General features: G+C 41.4%; 1 protein-coding gene across 1 annotated transcript; it reads left to right on the plus strand.

The window, feature by feature from the left end:
* The first annotated feature begins 84 nt into the window (after positions 1–84).
* ABCG8 (ATP-binding cassette, sub-family G (WHITE), member 8) lies at positions 85–14,401 on the plus strand. Its single transcript, XM_010576468.1, has 13 exons — positions 85–269; positions 1,666–1,770; positions 3,060–3,216; positions 5,200–5,438; positions 5,857–5,989; positions 7,687–7,956; positions 9,867–10,032; positions 10,121–10,213; positions 11,052–11,251; positions 11,378–11,454; positions 12,823–13,090; positions 13,631–13,758; positions 14,264–14,401. The coding sequence occupies exons 1-13, from the start codon at positions 219–221 to the stop codon at positions 14,399–14,401; spliced, it is 2,025 nt and encodes a 674-aa protein (XP_010574770.1). The 5' UTR covers positions 85–218.
* The last annotated feature ends 1,037 nt before the right edge of the window (positions 14,402–15,438 follow it).

A 15,438-nucleotide genomic window follows, 5' to 3' on the forward strand; every position in this document is an offset into this window, starting at 1 on the left:
TACCTTTAGCCCGAGCTGTTACTGTCCCAGAAGAAAGGAATATCTCCCTGTCCACAGGGTCATGCCAGCCACAGAGGCACAGCGCGCCATGAGAAACGGTGCTGCAGTGAAGGTGCCTGGAAAGGGCTGACCTCAAAACCAAGAAGAGAAGGATTGCCACAGTTTTCGAAGAGCCAATAGTCAAACCACCACAGGGAGGGAGGCCTTCCACTGCCAGCATGAAGGAAGCCACTGAAAATGTCCCTCTGGACTGTGCTGGCTGGAGCCAGGCAGCATGTGAGGGCTTACTGGTGAGTGAGACCTGTGGGGAGCGGGGAGGGACCCGACGGGCTCAGTCATCCCACAGCTACAGCTCTTGCCCAGGAGCTGGGAGATGTGAATGGCCAGCCTGCTGACCAGGCTTTCTCAGGCAGCAAGCCCTTATCTCCTTCAGCTCTGAAACGAGGAGCAAGAAAGAGTTCTTGTGCCCACAAGAGCGCACTGGGGACAAGGCTGTTGCCACCCAAGCTGCGCTCAGGTGCCATGGTGGTGGGGCCGAGGGAGGGGATCTTCAAACACATGGATGGAGCAGAAAGTCCTTGAGCACGGCTGGAACTCGCTTTTCTAGGACATGCTTTCAGGCTGTAAAACCCCCTCCTCACATTTGCTGGGGACCACCTATTTTTTTAAAAATTAAGTTCAATGTAAGCAAGAACACGGAGTGCTTTGGCAGGAGGGGAGCTTGGAGGGTGGCTTTTCAGGCTGCTTGGTGTCACGGTGCTTTCCGCTGCGTATCTACACTGAAAAGATTAATCAGCCTTGTTTGCTGTGAGGGTAGCATGTGCGCACAAAGGTTGTGGTTACCATCTTCCAAAGATACCACAGGCAAGATAGGGTCTGCTGTACAGGGAACAGGTACATTTGCCTTGGCTAGGATATGAGTCTGACTCGTAAGAAAGGCACAAGGCTGTGGGAGAGATATGGCTGTCTGGAGTAAAAACTACTGGCATGCACACAGAATTAAACCCAAAGCCAGAAAGCTGCCTCAGCAAAGAGTTCTTAATTGCAGCTGTATGCAAAAGGTTAACCAAGCCAATTAGAGACTCTGTTACTTTAACTGAAATCTCAGAACACTAAGTTCCACTTGACAAACTGTGAATTTAAGAAACAAAAGAGGAGAAAAGAGTCTGTACTAGTGGTTGCACACCTACTTGTTCGTAAAGCCTCCAAGTTAATGAGTCTCTGTGGAATTCAATAACGAACATACTTCAAGTAAACTTTAATTTTTAGCTGCCATAACTTATGACTTTCAATATGCACCATTTTGATCCAGTAGACTAACACTGCTGAAGCAGTACTTTTTTCCCTCAAAACCAGAAATAGAGTCCAATCTCTTTGTAGTGGCATAACATTTATCTCCATTTTGAAAGCGATCCCATTTAAACTGAAAGCAAATAGAAGAGCATAGCACAGCATGTTTGGCCCTCATACATGCCGCTAGAACAAAGTACATTTCACACTGATTAACAGATAACTTATCTGAACCCGTCAGACTTTTGCACTACAGTAACTCACCAACAGTACTGTTATATTCCATAAAATATATTTCCCTTTGTGCTTCGCCTTTTCTGAACTCAAACTTCAACAGAACTTTAGGTATTGTAATTAACCTAATAACTTTTCCAGACCAAGGCCCAGGATACTATTTTTTGCTCTGAAGAAGATAACAGCCTGTATTTCACATACAGCGGAAAATCAAACGTTCTCGAGGTCAAAGAACTCAACTACGAGGTAAAAGTTGTAATTTATATACCTCCCTTCATCAGGAAGCATATCCAGCAATGCTTGTTTCTATATGCAAGCCATTTTAAATGCCAAACAAATTTGAAGTTCAAACACAAAGTTCACATGACTGTTGCACAGTCAAATATACAGAAGTCTGGTGAGCAGAATCATGCTCTTGACTGCAATATTGACAGCAGGCTAAACCCTCCATTGTAAATATATCTAGTAAAGCTAGGGGATAAGACAGGAGAAATCTGTTTCTAGGGTCTGGTTTTTCTCCGTGTTGAGTGAAATTATTCCTCTGAGGGCTGGGGCAGAGGGACTTTCTGTCCAGCTAGGGATGGTGGGAGCCCCTGCTGGCAAGAATGGGTATGTAGAAGGAGACAAAGAGAAGATGACTAACAAGGAGGATTTCAGGGAACCAGTGAAATTTTTCATGTCCCTTTGTGCCACCATGGCATCTGAAGTGGATTTCACAATTTTCAGTTTTGTGTAATTTCAAATTATATTAAAAATTTTAAACATTTGAAATTTACAATAGCAATAAATCACCAGAGGACAGAGACAGCTTTAGTGATTAACAGAATAAGAAGCTGTCATGGTTTAACCCCAGCCAGCAACTAAGCACCACGCAGCCGCTCACTCACTCCCCCCCCATCCAGTGGGATGGGGGAGAAAATCAGGAAAAGAAGTAAAACTCCTGGGTTGAGATAAGAACCGTTTAATAGAACAGAAAAGAAGAAACTAATAATGATACCACTAAAAAAATGACAACAGTAGTAATAAAAGGATTGGAATGTACAAATGATGCACAGGGCAATGGCTCACCACCTGCCGACTGACACCCAGCCAGTCCCCGAGCGGCGATTCCCTGCCCCCCACTTCCCAGTTCCTAAACTAGATGGGACGTCACATGGTATGGAATACACTGTTGGCCAGTTTGGGTCAGGTGCCCTGGCTGGGCATGAGAAGCTGAAAAATCCTTGACTATAGTCTAAACACTACTGAGCAACAACTGAAAACATCAGTGTTATCAACATTCTTCACATACTGAACTCAAAAATAGCACTGTACCAGCTACTAGGAAGACAGTTAACTCTATCCCAGCTGAAACCAGGACAGAAGCAAAGCATGAAAACCGTACTTGGCTGTAAAAGAACTTTCTTCCATGTATTTCTGAAAATTAACAGTATTATTTTAATATATTCTCTGCTTGTAACATCATAACTTTGAAGGTATGTATTACTAAAGAGTTTATTGTTTGAATGGAAGGGACTTGTTTCTTTCTTCGTTAGGTTAACACGGCATCCCAGATTCCCTGGTATGAAAATCTTGCGCAGATGAAAATGCCCTGGACCTGGACATCAGATCCCCATTCTCACATGTCAATAATCCAGAATCTGAATTTAAAAGTTCAAAGTGGTCAGATGCTAGCTATTATAGGAAGCACTGGTAAGAGCAACCAAATTTCATTATTTGACCAACTCTCCGGTAAAATGTACACAGCCAAGAGCAATACTCTGCAGTCTTATGAATGGCAAAATCTAGCTGAGAAACAACTATTGGAAATGTGTCATTTAAATACATTATTTAAAATGTATGAGGAAACAAAAAATGATACTGGGGGGGATTAAAATTTCTTTTCAAAACCAATTTTGTTAAGACTTGTACACATTTGCTATTTGTTTCCTGAGGTGTAATGGGGTATTGTTATAACTGTAGCCTGCAGTCCCAGCTCTGCTGGACAAGAATCAGCTTCATGGCTCAGATTCAGAACAGGCCAATTGCAGACCTCACCCAGTAACATAGCAGACAAATGAGGCCAGACCCCGTAAGAAAGATCAGTGGCAACTATGCATAGCCATAAGCCGGAATTTCCTTCAGATTGTAACAATTCTAACAGGATAAAATACCTCATTTGGATTAATTAAGAGAAACTTACAGAGGAAAAAAAAGACAGTTCCTCTTCTGTTTTAAAGCTGAAACCAGGACAGTTTGGCTTTAAAATGGGTCTCTGCTTTCTTACATCTTTTTTTTTTCTTTCATTTTCTGGTGGAACTGGTTTAATCTTCTCCAGGGTGAGGTTGACTAATGGAGAGATGGCCTTTACCCCATGTGGTTAGTTGAGTCTAAGCTCATCTAGGGGTACAAGAAGCAGATGTGTGACCTGTCAAACTGAAGTAAAAAGTACTCATACTTTGGAGGTAAAAACCCCCATGCTGTGTCTTCACTAGACTCCTACATCAGGTTAGCTCAGTGATTCAGTGAAGATGCTCTCTCTCAAAGGCAAGGCATATTTACCAAAGAAGTTTTAACTTTATTTCTACAAAAGAGGTTTGTCTTCCCCATTGCCATGGGAATTTTTTCTTAGCACATATCCTTAATGTAATTGAAGTTGTACCTTAGAGATTCTCCTGATAATAAAAGGAAAAGCTTGTGATGAAATAACATATTGAGTTACAGATATAGCACCTTTGTAAGGTAACACACACTGAGCACAAACCCCCTTCAGCAAACTAGTCAAACTATTTTTAAAAGCTGTTTATCATCTATTTCATCAAATGCCTTAGTAAAATGGATTAAACTGTTGATGGGTTTCACATTGTCAATGGCAATCAATATGTCACTCTTAAATAGAGCAATATGTAGTTTACAGATGGATGGGTTTCTTTTTAAAAATGTATATATTAAGAAACAAGCGTGGAGTTAATCTTTCAACTGGGAGACTAGAAATAAATGACATCTTATCATAATAAGAGAGCTCTGTGTGTTTACATACAGTATCATACAGCAAAAAAGAAAAATTCATTTGCTATTTAATTCCAAATCAGGTGGTGTTTTCATTGTTTTACTTTTCTTACCTCAGAGTATGAGCCAGCTTTTCTTAATTATTTAAATGACTTTTTGTCTTATTTAAGTCATAATAATTTTTATTTCAATCATGATTAAGATTCTTGTTGTCTGTATAATTATTCAGAGCCTTAGTCATGCAGCTGTTCCAGCTGCCATTTCTGAATTCACAATTCCCTCCACAAAGCAAGCTCTTGCCGAGCATTTAGATCCCAGCCCTGCAACCAGCGCGGGACACCACCTTTCACCTATGTTTCAAAAATGAAAGAGGTAACAAGAAGACAATCTTGCTTCTTGAGTTCATGGAGCTTTCCTCAACACCAAACTACCCAATTCTGCTGAGAAATGACAAAGGTTAAAGCCACGTAATCCCTTCCAGAGGAGAAAGATTTCCTGAATGTGAGCTTGTAGTCAGTATTTTCTTTCAAGACCATTCTGTCTCTGTGGCTTTGGAAAAGCTTCAGGAAAGGTTGGGGAAAAGACGTTAAAGAACAAAAACTTCTATCCTCTGTCTGTGACTAAATCACTTTTCAAAATGATCCCTTGGAAATTAATTTAATTTTCAATTTTTATTTTTCTATCTAGCTGGTGGAAAGACATCCTTGCTTGATGTGATAACCTGCCGTGATCATGGAGGCAAAATCAAGTCTGGTCAAATCACGATCAACAACAAACCCAGCACTCCCCAGCTTGTTAAGAAATGCATAGCACATGTGCGGCAGGATGACCGACTGCTCCCCCACCTGACTGTCAGAGAAACACTATTGTTCGTTGCCAAACTGCGCCTTCCAAAGTTTTTTTCAGACTCACAAAGGAAAAAAAGGGTAATTAAGCTGTTGGAAAAAAATAAAGTTGTCAAAAATGTGTCTGACAGGAATTATCCAAGAGATCCTGTGTGTTTGGAGTCAGAACAGCTAATCTGGCATTTTTTAATGTAGATTATGAATTATAAACCTTTTTCTTCTTTCAAGATAGAAACCAGCAATTGTTCCAAAGCTCGTAAAGAAATGACAATCTAGAGAAAGCATTAAAGAGGCTGAAAGAAGAACTGAATTGCTGATTGCTGAGTCTTTTTTAATGTTATCTCTAAAACCAAGAATTGTTTTCAAGTGTCTCTTGATCAGGTAGCATTGAAATATCCAGATGAATTTTAACCACATTAATCATATTTTCAGCTTTATCTATGCATGAATGTGCAAAGAAACTCTTGCTTTATCTCTGTTACCCTTTGGATCCCCCCAGGTAGAAGATGTTATAGCAGAACTACGCTTGTGTCAGTGTGCAAACACCAGGGTAGGGAATGAGTACCTCCGTGGCGTTTCGGGAGGTGAGAGGCGGAGAGTGAGCATCGGTGTGCAGCTGCTCTGGAACCCGGGTAAGCAAAACCCGGACACCTTCCTTGTGTCGACCATAGGCCACTGGGGGAAAATGGGGCAGTAAATGAAGACAGGAGCTTTCAGGGAAGAGTCATGCACACAGTTGCTCCTGGGGCAGCTAGAGGAGTTCATACTTAGGACACTTAACAGGTCTTGCACCACCCTCTGCCAGAGGTTACCTCTCCCTAGCAAAAATTAGACACAGTGACTGGGTGTTTGCTTAAATTGAAATCAGTGCTGATCACAGATAATACTGTAATTATTACAGTAATGATTCTGTAAATGGAGTGTTTTAGCAGCCAGCCCACATTTGCTTCTGTCACCTTTGCCAGTGGAAAAGCAGTGACAGAGCCAGGTAGAGCTCCCCTGGGAGCCTTCACCCACTGCTCTCTAAAACCACCATCACACAGACTACTGAAAGTCACCTGAAGTCACCCTCAAAGCAGTGCTCTGGTTTGTGCATATCAGCATGAGGTTTGTTTTTTATCTGACTGCATGCCACAAGTTACTTTGGAAGGCTGCTGGCCTATTATAACATGGAGAATTGTTTTCCTTCCCTCCAACCCAGCCCATTTACATGTGTAATGTTAACAGGGAAGGTCATTTTCTTGGCTGAATAGTCAGTCATTGTGGTCTTGTGCAACTCACTGACGTGGCTGGCTCATGCCACAGGTGAACTAGAAACTTTCATCGTCTTCAGTAGAAGCAAACATGAGGCTAAATCTGCAGTTGATTTTGCAGGACTGAATCCCCCATCTGCTCTTATATATCAAAAGCACTACTAAACTTCGCTGAGCCTCCTGTTGAGCAAAATTTCCCATCAGCACTTCCACTGGGAAGTGGATCTGAGAATTTTTTACTTGTATAAAGTTGTATTTTTTAACTGTGGGGCAAGCTGAAGTCTTTTTTGTAAGAAGTGATGCTCAGGAGTAGATGTGCTAGTACTGAAGTAAAAAAATAATTAGTTCTAGGAGAAACATGTAAAGCTTTCTTTACATTTCAAACATGTTATACCCCTCAGCACAGAAACCATGTCTGTGTACAGACATTGCCTTGCGCTGATTGAGGCCATTAAGTTCTGTAACAACACAAACACTGCAAAGTAATAAAACACTTTCAAGTTTGTAACAACCCATTGCAAAACAAACAAACAAATCCAAACATACACATATCTTTTCATATATATGTGCAAATAGGTGCAAAATAGAGCACAGGTTGGGAGGAGGAGGAGCTGTCTAAATTAATACTATATAAGTATTTGCACATGAATAATGCAAGAGGTTTAAATATCGAGCATTTAGGTTAAAATATTTCAGTAGGCAGGATACAAAACTAGGACTATTGTATTAATTAATATTCATGTACCTGATATTTGTACAGGCAGTGCAAAACTGCAGAGAAGAATTTAAATTTAATAAGGCACCTAAATCTGTATCCCAATGAAAAATAAAAATAAATTCTTGTTTCCAGTGAGAGCAAGATAAGATTTAAAATAATTACTCTTAGTCATCATGTTCAGTAAGATAGTGGAAGAAATTGCCATTGTTGAATATTACGTGATGCTGGTATGAAATATACTTTGGACTTTAAAAAAAAAAAAGGAATCTATCAGTGAGATTTCATGCACTAGCACCATTTCACTTAGAACATATTTTCCAAATCAAACATGCTGCTTTCCACTTATTGTCTTTGGCAGGAATACTCATACTTGATGAACCCACATCTGGACTGGACAGTTTTACTGCACATAACCTTGTGATAACATTATCCAGACTGGCCAGAGGAAACAGATTAGTTCTTCTTTCACTTCATCAGCCCCGGTCAGATATCTTCCAACTGTTTGATTTAGTTCTTCTGATGACTTCTGGAGTCACTGTCTATTCTGGAACAGCTAGAGACATGGTCCAGTATTTCACAGAACTCGGCTATCCCTGCCCAAAGTACAGCAATCCTGCAGATTTCTATGGTTAGTATCAAGCACTGCCATAAAAAAAGGTTACTGGAAATTGTTCGCTTTCATAAGTGTATCAGCTAACATTGATTTTTATTGACCATAACTGTCTTAGAAATGCCTTATAACTGACTCAAATCAATACTGCAGCAAGTTCAGTTTTTAATAAGACCCTTACTTGTCAGTACAGGAAATGTAACAAAAACAAGAGGTATGGACAGAATCAATTTTAAATAATCCTCCTTCTAACCCTGCCAGGTGTAGCAACTTTTCCACATGCTTAGCACACTTATTCCCATGTTTTAGCTGGTTAAACTTTTACCGTCATTGGGAGGAACTGATCAATTGCTTTCTGTAGCCAGTTCTCTGACTTCTGAATCAAGAAACACAGAAAGCTAGTTTCCAAGGGTGAGGAATAATACACACCTGGAACAGTAAATGGGAAAGAGGAGTGCTGCCCAACAGAGCACACTGGAAGAGAAAAAAGCCAAACCCAGAACGACAATCCTTTTATTTCTTTTCTCAAAGTTAACTACATGCTTCCAAATCCATTCTTCTGTTTTTTGCAACATGCGAAGGGAACCTGGCCCTGTTACTCTAATGGCAGTAGTCTCTTACCACAGAGGTTGATTCAGTTCCAGCCCTTAGGTCTTTGCACTCAAGTTGGCTAGGAAACCTTGTACAGACACCAACTGCAATGCTCTGGAGTAACCTCTTCGGCTGTGCCTATGTGGCAGGCAGTATCAGCTGTGCAGAGATAAACAGAAGTTACCCTCAGTGTCAAGCCCTGCAAAAAGACCTTTGTCACCACCATGGTTTAGAGCAGTCCTCAGCCAAGTGCAGCCTTGAGGAAGGCTTGCAGTAGCCCCGTATGGGAACGGAGAATATGAGGCAGTCCTGGGGAAACTTGTAGCTACAGCCTGTGGTAACAGAGACAAACCCCTATGACATGGAGGCTGGGAGGGATGAGAAAGGAAGGTGGAAGATCATTTAACGGTGTGCACAGAGTCAGTACCCATAGGAAGAGAAGAGAAATATGGGCAACAGGAAGGTGGAAACAGGACAGGATATTAGAGGATGCCACAGCAAGAAGGAGCACCTGATGGAAATGCACAAATGCTGGCTGTGTGTCTGATAGAGAAACAGGAGACCATGGCAGAAGGGAAGAGGTAGGACAGATTGCAGCTCAGTTCTGATGGGCTCCTACTGAAGTGTCCAAACAGAGATGATCAGCCCAATGTAAGGAGTTACGAAATGTGCAGTGATAGTTCTCTCAGAAAGCATTTGCAAAAGTCATGTGTTGTAACTCTATACTAAAGGTCAGCGTTAGAAAATACTATTATAAGTTTAGATTAAAAAAAATAATTTTGTTAAGTAAAAAAAATAATGCTAAGTGAACTATTGTTGCTGCTACTATGTTGTCCATAGATAAAATCTTCTTGGGCTTTCTCAGTATCAGGTAAAGTTTATGGCACCTTTGTAAGATATAAAAAAAAAACCAAAACAAAACCTAGCATTTTGCAGATGGAGAAAAAACCATGTGATTTAAGGCAAAGTCACATAACAGACTGTAAATGCCTACATGCCAGGAAGGAAATTCAAACTGTTTATTCTCAGCACTCCTCTCAAGCCACTATTAATTTTAGAAAAATCTGAAATAGTAGTTTAAAATATTATAATAAGCAATTATGAAATCTCTCAGTGATTCATTGAATGACTGGGTAAAAACATCTCCCAAGACAAAATACACATTAACAATCTGTTCTTCTCTAATTATCTAAAGTAACTGATAAAGTTTTAACTGTTGTAGCTAATGCATGCCCACAGGTCGTACTGTCTGTTCATGATGAAATCTCTGATTCTAAACACATCATAAAGTTATCACATCTGTAGAACATGGGCTCATGTCAAATAATGTCTTGCAGTTGATTTGACCAGTATCAATAAACAGACTGCAGAAAAGGAGATGGAAAGCCGAAAAAGAGCAAATACTCTTGCCAACTTGTTCCTAGAAAAAGTCAAAGATTTTGATGATTTCTTATGGAAAGTTACTGACGGAGACAATGTTGCAACCACATTCAGCAAGCAAAGGTAAAGAAAAGAGTGTTGTACAGCATATCTGGAATAACAGCTACAGCCTGTGCTAATCTTGATTTTTTTTCTCTTTTCTTTTGGGCAGGTCCCATTTAAATTCAGAAGAGGCTATCAACATGCCCCACCATTCAAGTGATCAGTTACCAGGAGCCTTAAAGCAGTTCACTGTATTATTAAGGTAACCTTATCTCTAGCATAAACAGTTATTTATCATGCCCGTTTGTATTTTAAAGCATAAGAAAGAAGCACAAAATGAGAACTGAGTACATGCTGAAAGTGCAGAGCTAGCACTAGGCCTGAGCAAGTCACAGAGCAGAGGTGTTGCTATACCAGCTCACCCCAGCCCCCTGAGCAGGACGGCAGCCAGATGCACAGCCCCACCTTTCTGCCCCAGGGCTCCTTCCAGACACAGTCAGCTCCAGCTCACATCTCTGGGAGCCTGCAGCTTTAAGGAGCAGCAGAAGCCTCCAGGCTCTGGAACTGTGCATCCCAGTTTTGGGTACTGCCATCCTGACACCCATGCTGAAGTGTGGTGACTCAACCCTCAGCAAGCCCAGGCAGCCGCATGGTAGGCTTCACTGATTATAGCCAGCACAGGTAAGTATTGTAGTTGGGTTTCATGCTTATGTACTCAAAAGAAACATGATCAACTGAATTAATACATGTAGAACATCACTATGAGCATCAGCCGTTACTAGCATACGCTACAGGTCCTTAACAGAGAGACTTCTATAACTGAAGTAATTGCTTCTACGTCTCTGAAATCAGACTGTCCCACCCCCACTGCCTTCCTTCAAGCTTTCAGCATTTCAGACCTGAAATACTAGGCAGCTACAGACACCCAATAGCTTTGATTAGGTAAAATCCTTTACAGAATCAGACAGCCCACCTCCCATCCTACTCAAAGTCGGCAAGTTCCACAAACTGATTTTAGCAGAGCATTTGGGGCAATGTGTCTGAATATAACTGGCATCAGTAAGTACTATACCTTATGGTCAATGTTGCTGTTTTCCTAGTCGTCAAGTCTCCAATGACTTCAGAGATCTTTCAACATTATTAATCCATGGATTTGAGGCCCTTCTCATGTCATTATTAATTGGATTTTTGTACTATGGCCATGACAAAACCAGACTCTCTATTCGTGACACGACAGCACTGTTGTACATGATAGGTGCACTAATCCCATTCACAGTGATTTTGGATGTTATTGCCAAATGTAAGTGTCAGTTTTCTTGTAAATGTTACAAGCAATCAAAATCAGAAAATTCCTAAATCAATGAAAATATTATACTTATTAATGCAACCCTAGGAAGAAACCAACCTGTTCGTTCCTACCCTGCAGGTCATTCAGAAAGAGCTATGCTTTATCATGACTTGGAAGATGGAATGTACTCTGTTAGTCCATACTTCTTTGCTAAGGTAATTGATTTTGTTGCCAGAAAATAAAACAGCTGGCTTTAACATTAAAAAACACAAACCAACCAAAGCCTTGTTGCATAAATGATCACATTCGTATCAGATTTTGTTCTTTTGTGTCTGCCAGCTAAGGCTATCATTCTTGCTTCCTTGGCATTAATGGGTTAAACCTCACACTACTTTAGATCTGTTGCCATAAATCACGGCTGAGATCCAACCCCAGAAAAGCCAAGGAAGAATCTCTCACTGGGTTGTTTGTCCAAAATTTGAGAAATCTCAAACTCAGATTTGAGGGTTTAGACAGTTTTACATACCTGCATATTTTATTCATTGAAGCATCTTTGAAAGTTTGATTACATGTCTTGATCTGTAAAACAAAATATTCCTATTAAATGCTGAAGCAAAGGTAAAACAACCATGGCAAAATGCTAACTGTGATATTTCCAGTAGTTGTTTGGGTCTGTACTGGTCAGAGGCAAACAATTGTATTAAGTGCATATAGAGCCAGCGTTTCTGGAAATAAATTTAGAACTTTAAAAAAAAAACCCCACATTCTTTTTTTCACAAGGGTTTAGAATAATCCCTTCTTTGTGATGTTGCCACCGTTAGATGAGTTCTGCCTGCCATGGCATCTGTAATTTAGGTTTCCATTTCTGCACAAAATTTTAAATGCTTATTAGTGGTTGCCAGAGAAAAATATTCTTTGCATTGTGTCACAAAGATTGCACATTATTCATAGAGAAATCGATGTAATTTGTTACAACCTTAGTATTAGAAGATAGTAGCAACCCTCTTTGGAAGAATTAATCATAATACTCTCTATACGTATCTTCAGATATTTGAGAAAATTCTAAGCATGTTTTTGTTTTACAACGAGTTTAGTAGTTACTAACTGGCCTGCCTTTGGGACAAAGTGGGGAAGTGACCAACAGCCAAATTTGTCTCAAAGCTGATCTCACACTAGGTTCAACCAAATTTGGACAAAACATACTGTTGCCATGAGTCAGTAACAGTGTTACTGTTATCAAGCACACCAGTTCTCAGGGAAAGTTTCCTAAATTCTCAGAAGCTGCCAAAACTGTTAACAAAACAAGACGTCTAATCTGTAACAAGAATCCTCTCAATTTAATAATTAGTTATAGGAATTATCACAACTGGAGAAAAAATTAGTGAAGATTTCAATTTCTGTTGTGGATTGGTTTTGCATGTCACTGACAACACCAAACAGGGAGATGATTGCATTCTAAGGAAGCATTTGCTGTAGTTTTAATAAACAGTCCATAAGTACATTAAGGTGCATCTCAGGTGGTTTTGTAATTCTCATTTGACTTAACCTCTGCTGGGGGTTTTTTTTTTTTCTTCCCTAAACAGATTTTGGGGGAGCTCCCAGAACACTGTGCTTTTGTTATAATTTATGGGGTTCCCATCTACTGGCTGGCAAACCTCATTCCTGAACCAGAACATTTCCTGCTGAACTTCCTCTTGGTGTGGCTGGCTGTCTACAGTGCCCGCGCGATGGCACTTTGGGTGGCAGCACTGTTACCGACGTTACAGCTTTCAGCCTTCTTCGGCAACGTCCTTTTCACATCATTCTACCTGAGTGGTGGTTTTGTGATAAGCCTAGAAAACCTCTGGACAGGTAAGGCAAAGCTCCCACCATTTCTCTGAACTGAAACGTCGATGGCTTTCATCAGCAACTGGTTTTTGTGAGGCTGAGTGTGTCCTGTGCAGGAAAACTCACCTTTATTCCTACCTTTGCAATTATCTTCTTGGGTGGTGACGGTGGAGTCAGGTCATTCATTTTACATCAGTTTCTCCATCTGAAAATGAGGTAACAAGAAGTCTGGTCAAAAAAGCACTAGTAAAAGGCTCAATTCTTACGTGTTTGCTAAATTTTTCAATAAAAAGAATTCTATTCAGTAGATGAAGATTGAGCTCTAGTGAGACTTATTTGACAGACATGGATATTAGCGCTCTCCTAATTTTCCGTCTCCACATAAAAATATGAAGTATATCTGCCATTTTGTCCAATAATAAACTGTTATACATTTACAGCCTTTGTTTGCCAAGAAATTAGAAAAAAACATGCTGTATTTGGCAGCAACACAGCAGTTTTTGAGGTCTCAAGTTTTGTGTATGTGTATCAATTTCTTTCTTTCTGCCATTTTTTTTTTTCCAGTTCCATTTTGGGTTTCTAAAGTCTCTTTTCTCAGATGGAATTTTCAAGGCATGATGCAAATTCAGTTCACTGACCTCACATATGAAATGACTGTTGGAAATACTACTTTTCAAATACCAGGGAAACTTGTAAGTCACTAATAAAAATTGTTACAAACATTTGATAACCAATTAGAATGCCATTTATATGCCCATCATATTTAAGTAGATTTTGTAGGCCTCAAATCTGGCAAGCACTAAATCAGTACGTGAAGTCACGTTACACGTGGTATATTTTAAATTTGTCCCTACAGATGTCACTCCTTTTATGCCTTTCTTTTTAGTGGAAGGTAAAAAATAAAAAAAAAAAAAAAAAAAAAAAAGAAAAGAATGAAGGGCCAGTATTTCTACACAAGCCCCAACTACGTGCTTGCTGAAATTGTTCAGAAGCCGAACTGTCTTCCCCTGAAATTCCGCAGCCACTAGACATAGCGTAGCTGTAACCAGCCGTCAAACCGCTCTGAAAGTCACATCCAGCTGGAAACCACGGGGAAGGGCGGCAGGGGCCAGGGAAGCTCACACGTAAAACAGGCTTCCCAGATCCAGCATGAAAATCTCGTGTCGGTTCCTAATGTTGCGTCTTCCGCGGTTACAGGTCACCCAGGCTCTGGACCTGGACTCCCACCCTCTCTACGTAAGCTACCTCGTCCTGGCGGGTATCGTCTGCAGCTTCCTGCTCTTGTACTACTTACCTCTGAGGTTCATCAAGCAGAAATCCAACCAAGACTGGTAACAGCAAACCTCGCCGAGGGGGCAGCAGGTTACGGCGTCCCTCGCAAGAGGCCCGGGAAAGCCCACGGGCCTGTTTGCGGCCACCGCGGCAGCCGCCCGGGGAGAGCCGGTACCTGCTGCGGGCGGGGGGGGGCGGGCGAGGCCGGCCCGGCCCGCCACAGGATGGCAGCAGAACACCGGCAGTGGGAAGGCGGCCGCCCTCCGCCGCGGAGCCTGCCGGCGAGCGGGCTCCGGCCTGGGGTCGGGCTGGCGGCCGGGGCGGCCGTCTGACCTGCGGCTTCTCTAGGTGACCGGGCGCTTAGGAGTCCTCCACGCCTTGACGTGTTCTGAGCTATGGGCCACCGGTGTCAAAGGCCCCGTCCCACTTCGCAGCAGCTGGTGCTCTAGTCCACGGCGTTCGAACACGTCTTAACGCGGAGAGCTCCGAGAGAACAGCATCAGCGCACCCCGGGCGCTACTTTCTGTAGCGCGTACGACATTCGGCGCTCAGGCGAGCGGCGTAGAGGAAAGCAACGCAGAAGATTTCGCTGATGCTCCGGGAGAACGTGCGAGGATGGAAAACACAACTGTTAACTGTTCTGTGCTGTTTCTAATCGCTTACGTCGTTTAAGGCCTTGCCTTTGTGTTCCAGTTAGATGCTGTTGATGCCCCGAATAGGTATTTACTCACTGCATAGACGATTTCTTGTAACAGCTAAAATTGTCTCACCTTCTTGGATTATTTCTACAGTATAAACACATACCTATTGATCGTTATTATTCACATCTCTCTCTGTGGCAATACAAATCATAGCAATTCGCCAAGTTTGGTTCCTAAGATTCTCAGGTAGAAAACACCAACCTGCCTCTCCAGTAATTAAAAATTTAATGATGCAATTACAAAAAGCTTGTAATTGTGCACCTAGTTACGCTCAGCCTTAAGACAGAAAGGATCAGAAAATGAGTCGGTAAATAAACGGCTATAATTCACACACAGTCATGGTAAGTGCACGTGCAAATTAGGTGTATAGTTGTTGTGAGCATTTTATAAGATTACCTT

The sequence above is a fragment of the Haliaeetus leucocephalus genome, unplaced genomic scaffold (assembly GCF_000737465.1).
Source record: "Haliaeetus leucocephalus isolate CR32 unplaced genomic scaffold, Haliaeetus_leucocephalus-4.0 Scaffold526, whole genome shotgun sequence".
NCBI lineage: Eukaryota > Metazoa > Chordata > Aves > Accipitriformes > Accipitridae > Haliaeetus > Haliaeetus leucocephalus.

Bases quoted from the DNA above. Each gene is read 5' to 3' on its own strand.
- ABCG8 (XM_010576468.1), top strand. From the start codon at position 219: ATGAAGGAAGCCACTGAAAATGTCCCTCTGGACTGTGCTGGCTGGAGC. The intron at 10,033-10,120 runs GTAAAGAAAAGA...TCTTTTGGGCAG, and splicing joins ACCACATTCAGCAAGCAAAG to GTCCCATTTAAATTCAGAAG. The intron at 11,252-11,377 runs GTAAGTGTCAGT...CCTACCCTGCAG, and splicing joins TTTGGATGTTATTGCCAAAT to GTCATTCAGAAAGAGCTATG.